The 18,472-nt window shown below is 55.2% G+C and overlaps 1 protein-coding gene across 2 annotated transcripts in view; it reads right to left on the bottom strand.

The window, feature by feature from the left end:
- Positions 1–224: 224 nt before the first annotated feature.
- PAPLN (papilin, proteoglycan like sulfated glycoprotein) overlaps positions 225–18,472 on the bottom strand; it is a 35,289-nt gene continuing 17,041 nt past the window's right edge. For both annotated transcript variants that reach the window (XM_036843694.1, XM_036843693.1), the window contains exons 15-27: positions 13,180–13,260; positions 12,757–13,012; positions 11,618–11,738; positions 11,159–11,273; positions 9,667–10,144; positions 8,753–8,890; positions 8,493–8,617; positions 8,054–8,207; positions 7,288–7,425; positions 6,460–6,587; positions 6,245–6,353; positions 3,665–3,831; positions 225–1,311 (exon numbers count right to left, since the gene is read on the bottom strand). In XM_036843694.1, the coding sequence (XP_036699589.1) occupies positions 1,127–1,311; positions 3,665–3,831; positions 6,245–6,353; positions 6,460–6,587; positions 7,288–7,425; positions 8,054–8,207; positions 8,493–8,617; positions 8,753–8,890; positions 9,667–10,144; positions 11,159–11,273; positions 11,618–11,738; positions 12,757–13,012; positions 13,180–13,260 (2,195 nt within the window). In that variant the 3' untranslated portion in view covers positions 225–1,126. The remainder of the gene's footprint in view (positions 1,312–3,664; positions 3,832–6,244; positions 6,354–6,459; positions 6,588–7,287; positions 7,426–8,053; positions 8,208–8,492; positions 8,618–8,752; positions 8,891–9,666; positions 10,145–11,158; positions 11,274–11,617; positions 11,739–12,756; positions 13,013–13,179; positions 13,261–18,472) is intronic.

Below are 18,472 nucleotides of genomic sequence, written 5' to 3'. Positions count from 1 at the left end.
CCTGCTGGTGCTGTTTTTTATAATAGTCTGTTTTTGTTTTATTTAATTATTTATTTTTGGCTGAGTTGGATCTTTGTTGCTACAACGCAGGCTTTCTCTAGTTGCAGCAAGCATGGGCTACTCTTCGTTTCGGTGCACGGGCTTCTCATTGCGGTGGCTTCTCTTGTTGCGGAGCATGGGCTCTAGGCGCATGGGCTTCAGTAGTTGTGGCTCGTGGGCTTAGTTGCTCTGCGGCATGTGGGATCTTCTTCCCGGACCAGGGCTCAGACCCGCGTCCGCTGCATTGGCAGGCGGATCCTTAACCACTGCACCACCAGCGAAGCCCAACAGTCTGGTTTTTATCTGGCAGCAAGTATTTTGCATCACAGATTCCGGCTTGAGGAGGAGAGGCTCCTTGTTGGTCACTGCACCGAACAGGCCCACCTGCTCCATGCAGGTGTGAGACGAGCCTCACGGCTTGGCTTTGCATGTCCGCCTCGGGAGGAGGGCTCCAGCCTCTTGATGAAAGGAAGGAGCTTTTCTAGTTCTTTCATACTCAGATAATGATGCAGTGGCTGCTCTTTCATCCCAAATCCCTATACTGAGCCTTTCATTTATATTCCACTTTGTCGACGGTTTTCACAAACATCAAGCTGTTAACCGTACGCACAGACGGGATTTGAAGCTGGTTGCTATACTACCTAGAAGGGCGAGAGAGACTAGAGCAATGAACCACTGTTTGGACCCCAGATGAGACCTAGTTCTAGCAAAGAATGCTTCCCTGACACAACAGGAGTTAGTGTTCCCATAGAAGATACACTTTGAGATCATTACACACCTCCCCACACAGCTTTAAATGAAGTGAGAACCCTGGTGGCTTCCTTTAAAACAGTGAACTGATCCTGTGTAACAAATTATAGAGGGAAGTTGTAAAGTGAAGGGTGTCCTTATCCAAATAGATGCTTCTTCTTGACAACTCAGCAGGCGCGTGTGGTACGTCAGAGAAGCAAACACTGCTGGGACTACAGAGGGAGGTGCCGCTGGTGCTCAACAGCTGGAGCAGCTTTGAAGAGGCCAGTGTCTCCGGAGAACTCCCTTTGCTGGCCAGACAGGGGAGACCGAGAGCCTGTCTTCCCTTCTCCCAGCCCTATGAGTTGTATCCTTGCTGCCAGATGGGCTGAGCGGGAGGCCAGACCCGGGAACAGCTGGCACAGCAGAAGCTGGAGTAGTACTCATTGCCGCAGAGCTGGGCCTGCAGGATCAACTCACAGTTGGCCAGCTCCGGCTGGTCGATGCACTCCCTGCCGGGGTCCCTCGGCGCGGTGGCCAGTGCTGCGAGACAGCGGGGGAGAGAGGGTGGTAAGAAAGCTCTGTGTAGGCTGAGAACTCTCAGCTACCATTTCATTTCATTTCATTTCCCTGAAAGGAAAGTGCTGTCACTCTGTAACCTTGTGACACCTGTATGTACAGCTATGGGAGGGCTCACAGTTTCCACTGTCACTGTCCTCACTTCAGCACGCAGTGGTCCTCCCATTCTTTTGCAGCTTCTGCCCAGCGCACAGCCCGTCACAGACTCCCAAATATTGACTGCCTGGACGATTAAACATCTCTGGAAGTTAACCAACCCCCTGCCCTGACCATTGAGACCTGAAGAGCTGGACGACACTGTTGCAGCCTCTGGATGGGGCAGGAGAGAGAGCAGGGTCAGCCCTAAGCACAATTTTGAGTCGGCAAAGGCTGTGTTTTCTCTTTCGCTGCTGGTTTCCTCCTACCTCAAAAGTTTTGTGCCTTCAATAGCCCCAGCTCAGTCACTTAGTTCCCCATCTTTCCAATTTTTCCACTTCCCCCAGAGACAGCAAAGAGTATTAGGCAAGGTGACAGGAGGACAGGCTGTGAACTGTGGCACTGATACTACCTCGAGCACAAAGCGCTGGTTGCCTCCCCTCTGAATTTACTGGAAGCTTTGGTATCTTATAAATCCCTGTGAGAGTTTCATCCTGCTGCTTCATCTTAGCACCGAAGGGGCCTTTTCTTTCTGGAAGGGACTCTTATGACTCAGCTTGGCTTAGGCCTGAGCAGCACCTCCCTAAAGTCACCTCATGGGGCTGGGGACGGCCTACTCCATGCCCTCTCCCCTGCTTCCTCCCAAAATACAACTAAAAGACCATACCTAACAAGTGGACGGCTGTATACAGGCTTGGTTTATCGATAATACAAGAGTACGAACTACTTACATAAAGAGCAAGCCATCTATGCCTATTCTTAAAAATCATAACTTTGGTATCAACTTTATCTCAGCCATTGCAGCCCTTGGACCCATCACGGCCAGAGGTGAGGAGGTGCTGGGCTTGCTGGTGAAGCACGCTGGTTGCCTGGGCGCCATCCTGGCTCTGCCACTTCTAGCCGGGGGTCTCTGGGCAAATTAATGTTACTTAAGCTCTCTGTGTCTCAGTTTTCTTATCTGAAGTGGAGATAATAATAGCACCTGGGGCACACAGTAACCATGGCTAGAATGTAAGCATGTAACTGTTTTGCCCCATAGCATTCCCACTCACTTACAAAAGTGTGAGTGACCCCCCCCTATGTTTTAACCCTACAATATTTTCTGTTTCTCACCCTAAACTTTTAGGCAAAACGCTTGAGAGGTCTTCACAGTATCCCTTACACCAGAGTGTGACTAGCTCAAGGCCCCCCACCCTGATTCAAACACTGCAGTTCCAACGTGCCACCAAACCACAAACGGCACAGTGAGACAGCCTCAACCAGTGAAATGCTACAAAAAGCTTAAATGGGTGACAGCAGATAACATGCAGCCTAATCGATGGAACGAACACTGTTAAAGGAGGGAGGGAGATAGCTTCTCTCACCCCCTCGCTGCCCACAAAAAAAAAAAAAGATTAGCAACGCTCATCTAACGGGGTGGGAGAATGGTAGCTGGACTGAGGCCATAGTGTCCTATCCAGGAAGGCAGTCACGTCACACCACATCAGGAGCCCCACCAAACTTCAGCATCAACCAAATTTCTGATTACAGTTTAGCTTCCCAGGTAGCCATGTCTATAGCTAATCACAAACATGCCCATCTGGATCCTCCTGACAGCTCTCCTTCTCACATAAATCTGCCTTCTGGCCTGTCTCAAGTCTCGTAAGTTTGGTAAATACACAGACAAAGATCTACTTGCTGGGCAGGACAGAGGTGAAAAGTGGCCCCTGCAGGACGGTGCTTTGGCCAAGGCAATGCCTTCACGCAGGCATGTGCTCCGTCACTGAGTCTCTGAGCACCTGGTGATGCCAAGCATCGCGCTGGGCCCTGGGATGTGCGTCCCAGTCGCTGGCTTAAGGAGCTCACAGACTGGAAGCCCACTGTCAGTCCCGCTCACTAAGCAACATTTCTACCAGACTTCAACCTCTAGCCTGGCCAATTCCAGCCTCAGCCCCACAGACAGGAGGCAGCCAGGCCTGGCCGTCCAGGCTGACCAGCATGGAAAGGCCCTGGCAGTTCTCTCCCAGGGCTGTTTCAAGCCCCATGACAACTGGCCTGCTCCAAGTCACACTACCAGGAACTGGCAAGGTGAGGCAGGATTTGGAGTTGAGTCCCTTGGACTGCAGAGCCTGCCCCCTCCGCATTCTGCAGCAGGCAGCCAGCTCTCAAGGACAAGCAGATGCCTGGGATAGGCCTTCCTCACCTGGCGGGACCACCTTCACCTCGGTGCTGCGGCTGACCGCCTGGCTTCCCCGGTAGGCGCTGCACGTGTAGGAGCCCCCGTCCCCGGCCCGCAGGCTGTGGATCAGCAGTGTGCCATCCGGGGACTGGTGGACACGGTGGCCGTCGGCCCGCACCGGCAGCCCGTTCCTGGAGGGGAGAGGACGCTGAGAGAGCTGTCCAGGCCCTCGTCTTCAGGCCCTGGGAAGCTGTGCCAGGCCTCCCGGGGCCAAGGGGAGGAGGTAATCCAAGGCCACTCCAGAGCCAACGACTCCCTCCTCGCAGCCCCTCACCTTAAGGAAGGGATGGGTCTGGAACCAAGGTGATAGACCAGCGACGCCGAAGCAGAATACCTCGGAAGTGAGGTGGACTCACACCAGCTGCCTTAAGTGACTGCAGATCTGCCCCTTGTCCCAGGACATCCCAGATCTGCCCCTTGTCCCAGGACATCCCAGATCTGCCCCTTGTCCCAGGACATCCCAGATCTGCCCCTTATCCCCACAGATCTCTCACTCTCCCTCCTCGTCAACAGAGGTCCTCTAAGCAGCGGGATGAAGGACACGAGCACCCCTGCCTCCAGGGAGGTGGGGCAGGGTGCGGGTGGTAGGGGAGCCTTCCCTGAGGAGGACAGCTGGCCGAGGCCTGACCTGAGGGTGAGGAGGAGCAGCTGGCTGACAGGGAGGACACGGGGACTCGGGGGTTTGCAGGAAGGCCACGGCCGGAGCGAGGAGAGTGGGCGTGGGAGGAAGTGCGCACGGCTCTGGTCAGGAGTCTGGACCGGATCCTGGGGGTGAGCGAGGGGTGTGAGCTGAGCAGGACTGACAACACCACGTGTGCTTGGAAAGGATCACCAACCGCAGCGTGGGGCAGGGACAAGCCCGAGGGCAGAGGCCAGGTGAGTGGCTGCCGCAGGTGTGCACACAGGTTGACGAGGCAGACAGTAAAGCAAAGGGACCTGGGTGAGGGTCAGAGGTGGGAGGTGGGGGAGAAGAAGAGATCAAGGGTAGCAGGTTCCTAGCTTGGTTACTGGGCAGTGGTGGTGCCCCCCCACTGTGGGGAGATCCAGGGCAGGATGAGGGGTGAATGGTGAGGTTATTTTCCCCCATTTCGCATTTCGGGTGCTGTGAGACACCAGGAGGCATCAGATTTGAGGTCTGGACCCAGATAGTGTCTCAGCACTGATGGTTCTGGAAACTTCATGTCTACAGCGCTACCCAAGGTGAAGTTAGAGAAAAGCCGAGGACCGACGACCAAGGACAGACCTCAAGGTACACCAGCCTCTCAGGGAGAGGGATGCGATGAGCGGGCCAGGAAAACAGAAGCAGTAGGCGGAGAAGCAGGAAGGAGACTGCAGGTCATGTGGGACAGAGTCTGCTCAAGGACTGAGGAACAGGGAGGTACTGGTGACCTCGGTCAGGGCAGTGTCCCTGGCATGGGACTGCGGGGGTGGAGGAGAGGTCCCGGGGCAAGGGCTGAGCTGCCAGCAGGGAGGTGAGCAGACTGAGACAATGTAAACAGCCGTGCATGAAGGGGACGCGATATAGGACCCCACTGCAGGGAAACACTGGGTCAGAGGAGGGTGTGTTTATGTTTGTTTGTTTTGAAGAGGGGTGTCCTGAGCATGTTTGCTGCTGGCAAGATCCAGGCCTGATAGGATAATCACAGCCACAGCTGATCAGGGCAGGGCCGGCTGAGAGCACCAGCTGAGAAGCCTGCAGAGGCTCCCACCACCTTCCCTGGCATCAAGGCCACAGAGAGGCAGCCGACCTCCGTGACCCTCACCGTTCCTGCCAGTGTGCGGGCCCATTCCCATCCCGGCATCGTCGCTCCAGTACTCACCCTTGAGGCTTGACCAAGAACATCCTTCCCTTCATCCATTCTCCCAGACAGGAGACAGCCTCACCCCACTGCGCACAGACGCACTTAGGGCAAACCTCTGGAGCCTGGGGGACACTGGGCCATCTCCTGCCTGGGAGTTTCTGGGGGGCTCAGATTACCCCAGGATCCCCAGAGCCTAGCCTAGTCCTGACATAGTGCAAGGAGGAAGTGGGCAAAAAACCGCTGAATGAATGAAAGACCAACAGATTTGGGGTAAAAGACCACTGAAGTCCTCAAAGCTGTGTGCAGCCCAGGGTTTCTCGATGCCAGTGGAGATTCTGTCACCCAGGAGACATTTGGCAACATCTGGAGACTTTTTATTGCCATGACTTGGGAGAGAGTGCCGCTGGCATCTGGCGGGTGGATGGCCTGGACGCTGCTAGGCGTCCTCCAGCGCACCCCAACAGACGAACGTGTCAGCCCAAAATCTCAATAGTGCCGAGGTTGAGAAACCCGGGGTAGCCCGACCAACAGAAAAGAGCAGTCCCAGGGGGCTTCCGTGTGTCGGGATAAGGGCGCTGTGGCCCCTTCCCTGGCACCAGGCCGGGAGGCGGGAGTGGAAGAATGAGGGGTGGGGGCGGTGGTGACCGCAGCATCCTACAGGAAGGTGGACCCCCTCTGTCTGGGCTGTACCACCTCAGGTACGAGGGCCCGAGGGCCAGGCCTGCCTGGAGCAGAGCCTTACCTGGACCATCTGATGTTCACGCTTTCGCCCGCCACCGCACACAGCAGCCTGGCCGTGTCACCTTCTGGCACCATCACCGTAGAGGGCAGCCCTGTGATTGTCAGCTCCCCTGGGCCCAAGGAGGGGGCACCGTCAGCCACCATGCCCATCCTGCCCCACCTGACCTCAGAGGCCGCCGGCCACGCTCACCCTCCCGCTCGGGACTGCCACCTTACCCAGAACTCTGAGCTGGACCCAGCGCTGGTCTCGGTCCTGCCCGTTGACTGCAACACAGGTATAGAAGCCTCCATCTTCCACCGCCACGCGGCTGATGACCAGGGAGCCGTCGGACTGCAGCTGGTGTCTGGGGGCCAAGCACAATTAGGCGTCCCCACCCCAAGGCGCCCGGCAGGGGGCGGGAGGAGCAGGATCTTCCCTCCCCTGGTGAGAGGCTGAGCTGCCCCTGCTGTCAGTGGGATCTGACCAAGGGCCAGTCGGCCTCAGGCCCTCAGGCCCTCCAGCAGCTGGCACTCTCCTTTACTTAAAGACGCCTGACTTTAGAGCCTGGCAATAAACAAGTCAAGTTTTCTGATACAAAATAATTCTGGTTTGGGTTTCTAGTTTTTGCTACACTTGTTTACTAGGCTCAGTCCTGGTTCAGCCACTTAGGAGCTGTGTGGTGTTCAGCTTGTGCGTGTCAAATGGGGGTAAAATAGCACCCACCTATTGGGGCTCCTCTGCAGGTCATAAGGAGGAGAAAAGCCTCACCTCGGAACGGGCTCAATAAACGTGAGCCCTTGTGATTACAGCCAGAAGTGTGTCCGCCTTCGTTTCCTCGCTCAGCTGTCACCTCTGTTAGCGGGCCCTTACTTCTGTCCGCTAACCACACTCCGGAAAGGCCCAGAGACCCAAATGCGGTCTGCCCGAGGAGCCCGACGCCACAGCTCCAACCCTCAAGGGGCCCTGGGGTCCTGCTCAGGACCAGGGGGCACCTGCAACTCCCTCCCCCAGTGGGGGTGGGGCTGGAGGCCGGCCAGGAGGGAGGGGAAAGGAGCTGAACGAACCTGGGGGAGGAGAGGGGCTGCCCATCTCTCTGCCACTCGACGCTTGGCGGTGGGAAGCCCTCGGCACGACAGGTCAGCCGGATCCGCTGGCCTGGATGGGCGTCCACCACCCCAGGCTGGTGCCGGTCCAGACGCAGCCTGCAGAGCAGGCACGCCACGGCCGTGAGGGGGTCCCTGCCGCTGCCTCTCCCCAACTCCCACCCACGCCAGGGGACGGGACCTCCGCACAGCCTCGTGGGCCCCTCCTCCCTCCAGCCAGATTCTGCTTCCCAACATCACCCCTTTGTTCCAGTTGGGACATCTGGGACCAGGTCTCAAAGACACCTGTGGCTTATCTCACCTCCCCACGCAGAACCTCTGACTGTCCCCCGCCCGCCCGCCCTGCGTGTCTGCCTCCAGGTCCTTGACTTGGGCACCCCCAGCTCTCTGCATCCCCTCCGTAAACTGCCCTTCTTCAAGGCCTCCTCAGGCCCTCTAGCTGCCGGTGTCCTCCCCTCCCTCGGCTCCTGAGGCCTGGGCCAGGCACCGCTCCGTTCCCCACGGCTCGGGGTGGTGGGCGGAGTCCCCTTTCTCCTCCAGAAGCTGAGCTCAGGGAGCCGTGCTTCCCCAGCCCTCCCCTCACAGAGCCCTGAGCAGGGGCCAGCAAGCCTGCTCACAGCACACGCTGGCCTGGGACCACCCACCCTCCCCGCCTCTCACCGAGACCTCCCCTAACCCCGGCCTCAGTGGGGCAGACCAAGAGCAGGACAGCACTGCACACTGTTACCTGCTCGTGGGCCGTGGGTGCGAGGAGGAGACGGCCCCCCGGCCCCCAGAACCGCCCCCTAGGCTGCGGTCCCGAGGACTGTGGCCCTGGGCTGGGTCCCTGGTCTGAGGGAAGTGCCTTGGTTCAGCCTCAGGAAGCACAGCCACGTCACCCCCTGTCAGGAGGCCAGGAGAAGCAAGGGGTGAGCGGTGGGGAGAAGGGGGTGGAAGGAAGGGTGGGCCATGGGGCCGGCGGGGGACCAATGGAGAAATGAGGGCCACGAGGGGCAACACATCCGCCCCAGCCCAGCTGGAGTGTGTGGTCCCTGCCACCAGGAGGCCCTGGCCCAAGGAAACACTAGTCCTCCAGTGCGGAGGCCCTCCGGCCCAGGCCCTCCCGGCCAGAACCCCACCCCGGGGCCCGTGAGGACCCACTGCGGGGGTGGGGTGGGGACAGAGACCTGTGATGCGAAGCTGGATCTTCTGAGAGTCACGGTCTGGCCTGGTGCTGCCACAGCTGTAGGTGCCAGTATCCTCTGCCCACAGGGGGCTGATGACCAGGGAGCCATCGGGCTGCAGCTGGTGCCTGAATGAAGAGAGGGCGCTTGAGCTCTGGGCTCCTGAGGCAACAATGAGCCTGGCTCCTACAAGAGGGGCCGTCGCCCCACACTCAGCCGCCCGTCCCAGGAGATCAGAGGGGCTGTGCAGGCTGCACACACACCTGGCAGAGGAGATGGGCCGCCCGTCTTTCTGCCACCTGGCGTGGGGGTCCAGGGAGCTGTCATCTGGGCAGAAGAGCCGCACCAGCTGCCCCAGGGCCACCTGTACCAGGGAGGGCTCCGAGCCTGCCAGGGTGATCCTGGAAAGGTGGGAGGGAGGGTCTGCGTGAGTGCCGGGACCAGGGACTTCACCACACAGAAAGCTTGGTGCCCATCCCATTCTGGGCACCTGTGGGGCCAGAGGCTCCCAGGGGAAGCCAAACTCCGGAAGCCCAAGGACTCAGGAATCCGCCCTCCCACCCCACCCCCAATATCCCCAGGCATTACTACCTCAACCTGTTCCTGCAAGAGCACAGAATAGGCACAGAGCCCAGGGACGGAGAGGTTGGGAGAGAAGCAACACCAGGTTCACGTGGGGGGCTAAACACATGCCTGATCCCTTTGGAATTCAAAGTTTTATTTATTTTGTTTTTAATCTTCCCAAATCTCATTAATATGACACAGTCACAAGACTAACAACAAATGAGACCCACATTAAACCTATGAGATCACATCACCATTTTACAGGTCAAGAAACTGAGGCTTCGAGAATTTGGATGACTTGCCAAAGGTCATGAAGCTCATAAGCTTTTCCAACTAGACAGGCCCTGGGCTATACCAGCAAGATCTGCTGGAGAGTCCAGGCACCACCATCCACCGACTGCCTGACCCCCTGAGCAAGTCTCATGTCTCCAAAGCCTGAGCTTCCCCGTCTGTAGAATGATGGTAGCAAGGCCCTCCAGTCTGGGCTGTTTGGAAGATTCCAGGTTAGGGATGGAGGGAGGCCCAGCTGACCTCAGGGTTTTAGCTCCAAAAGGCTCAGCCCTTGGGCCTGGGTCCCTAATCCCCCATCCCACCTGGGGAAGGTGGGCCTCACCTGTAGGAGGAGCTGTGAGAAGGTGGCGCTGGTGGTCCTGCGTCTCCGCCCAGTACAGGGGCACTGGGCCCAAGCTCCTGGCCCTGGGGCCCCTCTCCAAAGGCCTGTCTGTGGTCCATGGCCCCCGGCCCAGGCTCTTGATCTCGCCACCACAGGCCACCGGAAGGCAAGGGCTTTCTCTGGACCACAGGCTCCGTCCCGTGCTGGCTGGCCTCCTGCTGGCCCCCAGGACCGCTGCCGCCACTGTCTCTATGGGTGCTTTGGCCAGAGGCCCCAGGGTCGTGTCGGCGGGGCTCATGTTGGGGTCCCCGGCAGCTGCTCACACACTCCTCCTCCGAGGCAAAGTTATTGGCGTTGCCATGGCAGCCACCATACCAGAAGCGGTTACACTGGCCCACGGAGGCGATGAAGTACCAGCGGGCGGCCCAGTCCATGCAGGAGCCATGGGCGCTGGGCAGTAGGCACCGCACGGGGTACACTGAGGGGGCAGGGAGGACGCAGGTCACCGGGACCCAGTAATGAAGCTGCAAACGCTGCCCAGGACGTAGGAGTGAGGCCCTTCCCAGGGTATGGAGCACATCTACACTGGGCCCCTGACCAGCCCTGGGGACAGTCTGTTCACTGCCTAGACCTGCGCTGGGCTGGGAACCCAGCAGGCTCCAGAATCATCCCCGTCCACCTCCACCCCCAGAACTAGAGCTGTCCAGAGGTCAGGGCCGTGAGCTCCCTGGACAGGCTCCCTCGTGCTCTTCCCCACCTGACCCAGGCCCCAAGGGCGCACACAGAGCAACCCCAGGGCCAAACCTTGCTGTGCTTAGCTCACAATGAGGACCCAGCCCTGAGCCCCCAAAGGCCTGTGAAGATGTCCAGTGAGGGGCCCACCCTTGTTCCCAGGACCCTTCACCAACTCTGAACCTTCTCCAGCCCCCAGCCTGCCCATAATAATCGCCCTCCTCCCAGGCACAGCCTGCTCCCTCTCTGCATTCAGATGTGACCACGCTGGCCACTGCTTAAAGCCCATCCAGGTGCCCAGCCCCCTGCAGACTCAGCCCACCAGCCCACCTGGCTTCCAACGTCCCTGTGATGGTCCCTGGCGCTCCACCAATGCACCCCATGCTCCCGCCTCACAGCCCTCCCTCCAGGACTCATCCCAGGCAGGGTGGGGACACCCCGTCCATCCCAGCCCTGACGACCCTGTCTCTGGAGGGGGCTGAGCCCCGGGGGCAGCACAGCCTTCCCTCTCTGTGGAATCCACACCGACAACTACCCCAACTCCCACAAGCAACCAGGCGGCGACAAGTGCAAACTGTTGGACACGATAATAATCTGGCACTGTTCTCTGGCCTGGCACCTAGTAGGTGATCAATAAGTATTTGTGGAAGAAAAGAGCAATAACCAAGGCAGCAGGAAGGTTTTTGGCTCTGGGTGGGGTGGCGAGCACAGTGGGACCAGAGCCTACCCACCAGGAAGGACAGGAAGGGGCATCACTCACTGTAGCTGGGCTGGCCCACACAGCCTTCCCCAAGAGGGCCCAACGCGGAGGCCATGTTGTCATAGCAACAGCCGAACTGGGAGCCCCGGCACTCACTGGGCTCATTCTGCTGGGCCTGGGGAGGAAGGCCAAGGTTGGGAAGTTGGAAATCGGTCTGGCTCTTGGTGGGAACTCTAGGCTGCCAGGCGGAGGATGGCAGGAAGAGGGACAGAACCGTGAACACATGGAGCATAACCCCAGCCCTGGGGGCAGATCAGAGGCCAGGAGAATGTTGGCTGAACTCCTCAGTTCCAGCCCAGGCCTGTCGCTGAAGCCCTATGCCCTCCAGAGGATGGTTCAGGCCAGCAGGCTTCAGGGACCTCCTTTCTCCAAGGCTAAAGCTGCAAAAAGCCTGGGTCACAGTGGCATTGAGCAGGCTTGGGGGCTGGACTCCTGCCCCTCACGTGACCAGACACTTACTGTGGAAGCCACCTCTCTCGACCGTGGCCTGCTCCCGGGGTTGTCGCGTCCATAAGTGCTCGCACAGCCAGCCTGATGGGGCCCCTCAGCCACAGACACCCCGTCAGGACAGCACCCGAACCTAGACAGACATCACACAGCCATCCCCTCACCACCCAGCCCTGACCCCCACCCCTACCAGGGACCCTGAGCGTCCTGTATCCCAGGATCCAGGCTCTGAGGCTCCCTGAGCCAGGGGCTGACCGGGTGAAGATCTGCGTGGGAGACGGGTTGTCCCACGTGCAGGGAGAACCATTTTGTGAACCCCAGTCTCTGCCATGTCCACTGACCGCTTAGAGGCTCCCAGTGAGGGCAACAGGAAAACAATAAGCAGAGCTGAACCCTTAATAATTGAGAGATCTTCAACTCACACAGCCCGCCACAAAACCGAGGAGGGGGAAATTCACCTGAACCTGCCCAAATACCAGGTTCCCAGGGAGTTTTTACAAAATGGCAGCAGTTGGGCGATGGGGCAGAAGAGGGTGTCAAAGGAGCCCACCACTTATTTCACCTCCACCAACCAGGAGTTGGGAAGGAAGGTGAAAGAAGGAACATATCAAAGCACCTTCTATGTGCCAGGCACCATGTGATTCGTTTCAGCCTCACAGGAACCCCAGTCAGTGGCTGTCATTGTTTCCAATTCTCAGCAGAGAAAGCCAAGATCAAAGAGGTTAATAACTTGCCCCAAGTCACCCAGCACACAGCTGGTAAGTGGCTGAGCTGAGAACCACCCCCAGGCTGCTGGGCACCGAATCTCAGCCCTTAGCACCACAGCCCCTGAGGGAGTGGGAGTCTGGTTTGGATCGGAGAGCTAGAATCACAGCCCATTTTCCTTCCCAGAGCCTCAGGCTACATCTCAACAGGCTGACTTCTGCAGAGAAAGCAGGGGGTTTACCCACACCCGGCACATAAGGGAGCTCAGCGAGAGGAAGCCAAGTCCTCGGTTTTGCACTATCAGGGCAGCTCAGAGACAACACCCCTGGAGCTCTGCTAAGCCACCCCACCCCCTCTCTGAGCAGAGACACTGCCCCGTGCATCGGACACACCCCCTGAACACATACCTTCCCTCTTCGACCTGGGGAGAAGGAAGAGGCGCCCACCTGCTCTGCTGACATGAGGCCCCCGGGCAGCCTTGCCACTGCGGCCCAAGAGACGCAGTGTGGCCATCGGGGCAGCACCCATGGGGGCTGTGTCTGCAGTCACGGGGCGCCAAGCCAGACCGCAGGGGCTGCCGGTGTGAGGAGTGCCGCAGAGATGGGGCTGGGCCCGGGGCTGGCAGGTGTGGGCTCTGGTCGCCTCTGGGGTTACCCTGAGCTGAGGGTTGCTCCTGGGGTGCCCACCACTGGTCTCTGAAATCTAGAAAGAAGAGGAAGCAAAAGTCATGTGATGTCTCCACCTGGCTCCTCGCCCTCCATCTGTATCTACATCAGACCCACCTCTCCCCATCCCCCCAAACCACCTGCCGCCACCCTCAACCTCCATCTCAAGGGCCCGGGGCTGGGGGCTTCCACTGAGCTTCTCACCTGAGGCGGGGGCCTCCCGTGGGCCCAGAGACATCCACGGGTCCCTGGGGGTGGTGTGCATGTCCTGCATGCTGGGGACTTCTGCAGGGAGCCGGGGCAGTCAGGGTGCAGAGGGAAGGCCACCCCCACCAACATCTGCTCCCACCCCACTACTCAGGCAGGACCTGGGGAACCCAGGACAGTAGAAGGAAAAAGGAGCAGACTTGTATTTTTGTAAACACCCTTCCCAGGTTTCAAGAGAGTCTTTATTATCGCATAGAAAATGCTCATGTTACATGTTCAGCAAAAGGAAAAGCCACATGTAAAATTAGCGTTTATGTTTGATCCCAATGACATAAAACAGAAAATGATACACATTTTTAATTGGACTGATGAAAAGATAAACAATCCAATTTTAAAATGGGCAAAGAACTTGAACATATGCTCTTCCGAAGAAGACACACAGATGGCCAACAAGCACATGAAAAGATGCTCTACATCATCAGTCATTAAGGAAACGCACATCAGAGCCATAAGGAGACACCACTTCGTATGCACTAGGATGACTCTAATCAAAAAAGACTGAAATAACAAGTGTCAGCGAGGATGTGGACAAACTGGAAACCCATGCACTGTTGGTGGGAATGTAAAATGGTGCAACGCTGTGGAAACAGCCTGGCAGTTCCTCAAAAAGTTAAATGGAGTTACCATATAGCCCAGCAATTCCACTTCTAAATATATACCCAAGGGAACTGAATATACACACCCACACAGAAACTCTTACATGAATATGTTCATAGCAGCATTATTCATTATGGCCAAAAGGTGAAAACAACCCAAATATCCATCAACAGACAAATGGATAAACAAATTGGGTACATCCATATAATTGAATGTGATTTAGCCGTAAAAAGGAATGAAGTGCTGATGCATGCCACAACTTGGATGAACCTCAAAAACATTTTGCTAAGTGAAAGAAGCCAGATGCAAAAGGTCTGCTCTTCCTTTTATCTGATATATCTAGAATTGGCAAATCCATAGAGACAAAGAGCAGATCAGGTGACCAGGGAAGGGGACTAGAGTTAATGGGGAGTGATTACTTGATGGGTACAGGGTGCTTATACAGGGTGATGAAAATTTTTGAACCTAGAGAGTTGGTGGTTGTACAACATTGTGAACACAACAAATAAGAGCACACTGTCTACTTGGACTTCCCTGGTGGCGCAGTGGTTAAGAACCCACCTGCCAATGCAGGGGACGCGGGTTCGAGCCCTGGTCCGGGAAGATCCCACATGCCGCGGAGCAACTAAGCCTGTGCTCCACAACTACTGAGCCTGCACTCTAGAGCCAGCGAGCCACAACTACTGAGCCTGCGCGCCTAGAGCCAGTGCTCTGCAACGAAGAGTAGCCCCCGCTCGCCTCAACTAGAGAAAGCCCACACACAGCAACGAAGACCCAATGCAGCCAAAAATAAATAAATAAAAACAGCACACTGTATACTTTAAAGTGGTTAACTGTGTGTTACTGATTTTCACGTCAATTAAAAAAAATCCATATTAAAAACAATTGGATTAATAGATGAAGGGATAGAGAGTAGATGATGAAAAAGTAATTACAACAAAATATTAGTTGTGAACTTGATGGTGGGCACGTGGTTGCTCACCACACAGCTCTTCAACTTTCCTGTGTGATTCAAATTTCTCATCGTCTCTTGTCCAGCTTAGTAAACTTACTAAAAGTCACGAACTGTACCATTAGCATGGGTGAATTTTACGCTGTATGATGTTTAACCACCTCAATATTAAGTTCTTAAAAAGATTTTCGTCACAAAATATTAGAGAAAAAATGCAAAAGGCTGAGTAGATAAAATTAGGATAATAGGAATTTTATAAAGGGTACCCAAAAGAATACTAGCAGGACACCCCCAAAATGCTCACAGTGACTGTGAAACAGACTCACAGACACAGAGAACAGACTTGTGGCTGCCAAGGGGGGAGGGGAGTGGGGGAGGGATAGATGGGGAGTTTGGGATTAGCAGATGCAAACTATTACATATAGGATGGATAAACAACAAGGTCCTACTGTATAGCACAGGGAACTATATACAATATCCTGGGATAAACCATAATGGAAAAGAACATATATACTTATACACATACATATATATATAAAACTGGGGACTTCCCTGCTGGTCTAGTGGTAAAGAACCCGCCTTACAATGCAGGGGATGCGGGTTTGATCCCTGGTCAGGGAACTGGGATCCCACATGCCACGGGGCAACTAAGCCCGCGGGCCACAACTACTAAGCTTGCGCACCTCAACTAGAGCCTGCGTGCCACAAACCACAGAGCCCACACACTCTGGAACCCACGCCACAACTAGAGAAGCCCACGCGCCGCAACGAAAGATCCCACATGACTCAATGAAGATCCCGCGTGCCGCAACTAAGACCCAGCGCAGCCAAAAATAAAATAAAAAATAATAAATGATAAATAAATCTTTCAAAAAAATAAAACTGAATCACTTTGCTGTACAGCAGAAACTAACACAACATCATAAATCAACTATACTTGAATAAAATAAATTTATAAAACAAAAAAACCAAAATGCTCACAGTGAAAGTTTCTGAGTGCTTTGTGTGTGTGCGTGTTTTGCGAGGCAGAGGTGGTGGTGGGGGGTCCCTTCCTTCTATTTGTTAGTTTTTCAAATTTTCCACAATAAACATATTACTACATAGTGGAACAAAGTTATAAAAAATGAAATAAGTGAAAATTCCATTCTCACGTGGACTACATCTTGCCAGTCTCCAGGGAATATTTAAAAAATAATAATTTAGGGCTTCCCTGGTGGCGCAGTGGTTGGGAATCTGCCTGCCAGTGCAGGGGACACGGGTTCGAGCCCTGGTCTGGGAGGATCCCACATGCCGCGGAGTAGCTGGGCCCGTGAGCCACAGCTACTGAGCCTGCGCGTCTGGAGCCTGTGCTCCGCAACAAGAGAGGCCGCGATAGAGAGAGGCCCGCGCACCGCGATGAAGAGTGGCCCCCGCTTGTCGCAACTAGAGAAAGCCCTCGCACAGAAACGAAGACCCAACACAGCCATAAATAAATAAATAAATAAATAAATAAAAATTAAAATAATAATAATAATAATAATAATTTAGGGTTGGAAGATTCCAGTAGAGAAGCGGGAAAATCTTTGTTTTCATTTTATTACCTATCCCACCTGGGCCAAAACCTCGGACAAGGCTGATTCCAGTTCCCTCCCCTGTTCTGGTCTCCTACCCACATTCGGCCCTGTGTTCACAGTCCCCAGCCAGCCTCGGAATTCCTGCTATCCCTCCGTTGCCTGAAAGGCACCTTTCTGCCAAGCCCACCCTGCCTCTGGCTTCCCCTCCTGTGACTCTTCTCTGCCACCTTTTCAGGCTTAACTTGGAGTCTGGGGCCCCTCCCCACACCCACACCCGCAGGGGATCAGGCTCTGCTGGGCCAGCGCCGGCCCCTCCATTCCCATCATTCTCTCTAAGAGCTTGGATTTCTGCACCCTGCTCCCCACCTGGCTCCTGCTTCTCAACTCTCTCCACTTCAGCCTGACACTCAGGCAGGTGCCAAATCTGTCCTAAACATCTTTCATGGTGTCACTTCTAGCTCCAAAACTTTCAGTGGCTCCCCTGGGCCTATTAGACAAATTTAATCAGTCGCCAGAGGCCTGAGGCCCTCAGCATCGCCCCAGCCCGAAGAGCACCCGCCCTGGACAGACCCGTCATCACCCCCATACCCTGTGCCGAGGGCCGGTCCTGGGCCCCTACTGGTCTCACAGTTACTGAGCACTTGAAATGTGGCCTGAGGGACTGAGAAACTGAGTTTTAAATTTTACCAGATTAGAATTAATTTTAAATTTAAACACTGACACATGATTCATTTATTGAAAAACGCTTCAGTATGTCTGGAACGACTTGGGGATGTGAATCTGCTTTTTCAACTGTACGTTTCATGACATCTAAATCGAGATCGACAACACCAGTGAAATTTTAGCACTGCGGGTTCGATCCCTGGTTGGGGAACCAGGATCCCACATGCCGCAGGGCCACTGGGCCCGTGTGCCACAACTACTGAGATCGCGTGCCTCAACTAGAGAGCCTGCGTGCTGCAAACTACAGAGCCCACATGCCCTGGAGCCCACGCGCCACAACTAGAGAAGAGAAAACCCGCACGCCACAACTAGAGAGAAGCCTGCATGCTGCAAGATCCCACATGCCTCAATGAAGATCCCGCATGCCACAACTAAGACCTGATGCAGCCAAAAATAAATAAATATATATATAATAAATAAATCTTTAAAAAAATAAATAAAATAAAATGTGGTTCTTAGAAAATTTTAAATGACATGTGGGGCTTGCCTTCTATTTCTTTTGGCGAGCACTGCTCAAGAGTCTAGAAAAGACGGGGAAACAGAGCTGTCCGGTGTGTCTGCTCAGAAGCCTACCCCTCAGGGGGCCGCCTCTTTGCACCCTCGGCCCCTCTTCCCGGGCACTTGCCAGTAAGCACTACAGCACTAGTTACAGTACCCAAAACAGCAGGAACCGCCTAAATTCTAAATTCATACCCACCATGGACTTCTGTGGAGCCCCTAGAAATCACAAGACGAAAATGTTCACACACCAAATGTCATTAGGGGGAAAAAGGAGATACAAAATCACACATACATTACAAGGAAGTTCACTAAAGATTTATCCCAACAATAGATGGGATCAAGGGTAATTTAAGTTTCTTGCTACATACTAATTTTCTAAATTCTCCAAATTTTCCACAATGAACATAATTAATTTTATAATTATGAAAACAGCAATGAAGGTTATTTCTTTTACAACTCAGCCTGGCCTGAAGTTCTCTTTCTGTTTCCCTCCTTTCGACCTATGTGAATGCCTCTCTGGGGCAGGTTCAGGACAGCCTCTTCCAGGAAGGCATCCAGGGTCCTGGGACACCGAGTGGCTCCAGGGAGCTGGACTTGTAAGAGCCCGAGGATCCTCCTGCTCGTGTACCCCAAGGGCCAGGCCCAGGCTAAGGAGCCCCAGGAGCCCGGGGCCTCACCGCCACTGCCACCCACTCTTTGCTTATGGAGTACTGGGTATTCAGGCACTGTGCCAAGCGATCACCACGAGCCTGGAAGGTCAGTCTTATTAACCCCACTGTACAGATGGGCAAACCGAGGATCAGAGAGGAGAGGCAGTTGCCCAGGGCCACACGGCTGGTCAGCAGTGGAGATTTGAACCCAGGTTAGCTGTTGACTCCAGGCCAATGGTTCTTAGCCACCTTGC

The sequence above is a fragment of the Balaenoptera musculus genome, chromosome 2 (genome assembly GCF_009873245.2).
Source record: "Balaenoptera musculus isolate JJ_BM4_2016_0621 chromosome 2, mBalMus1.pri.v3, whole genome shotgun sequence".
NCBI classification, from domain to species: domain Eukaryota; kingdom Metazoa; phylum Chordata; class Mammalia; order Artiodactyla; family Balaenopteridae; genus Balaenoptera; species Balaenoptera musculus.
Note: the sequence above shows the minus strand (reverse complement) of the source record. Positions and strands in the feature narration are given on the sequence as shown.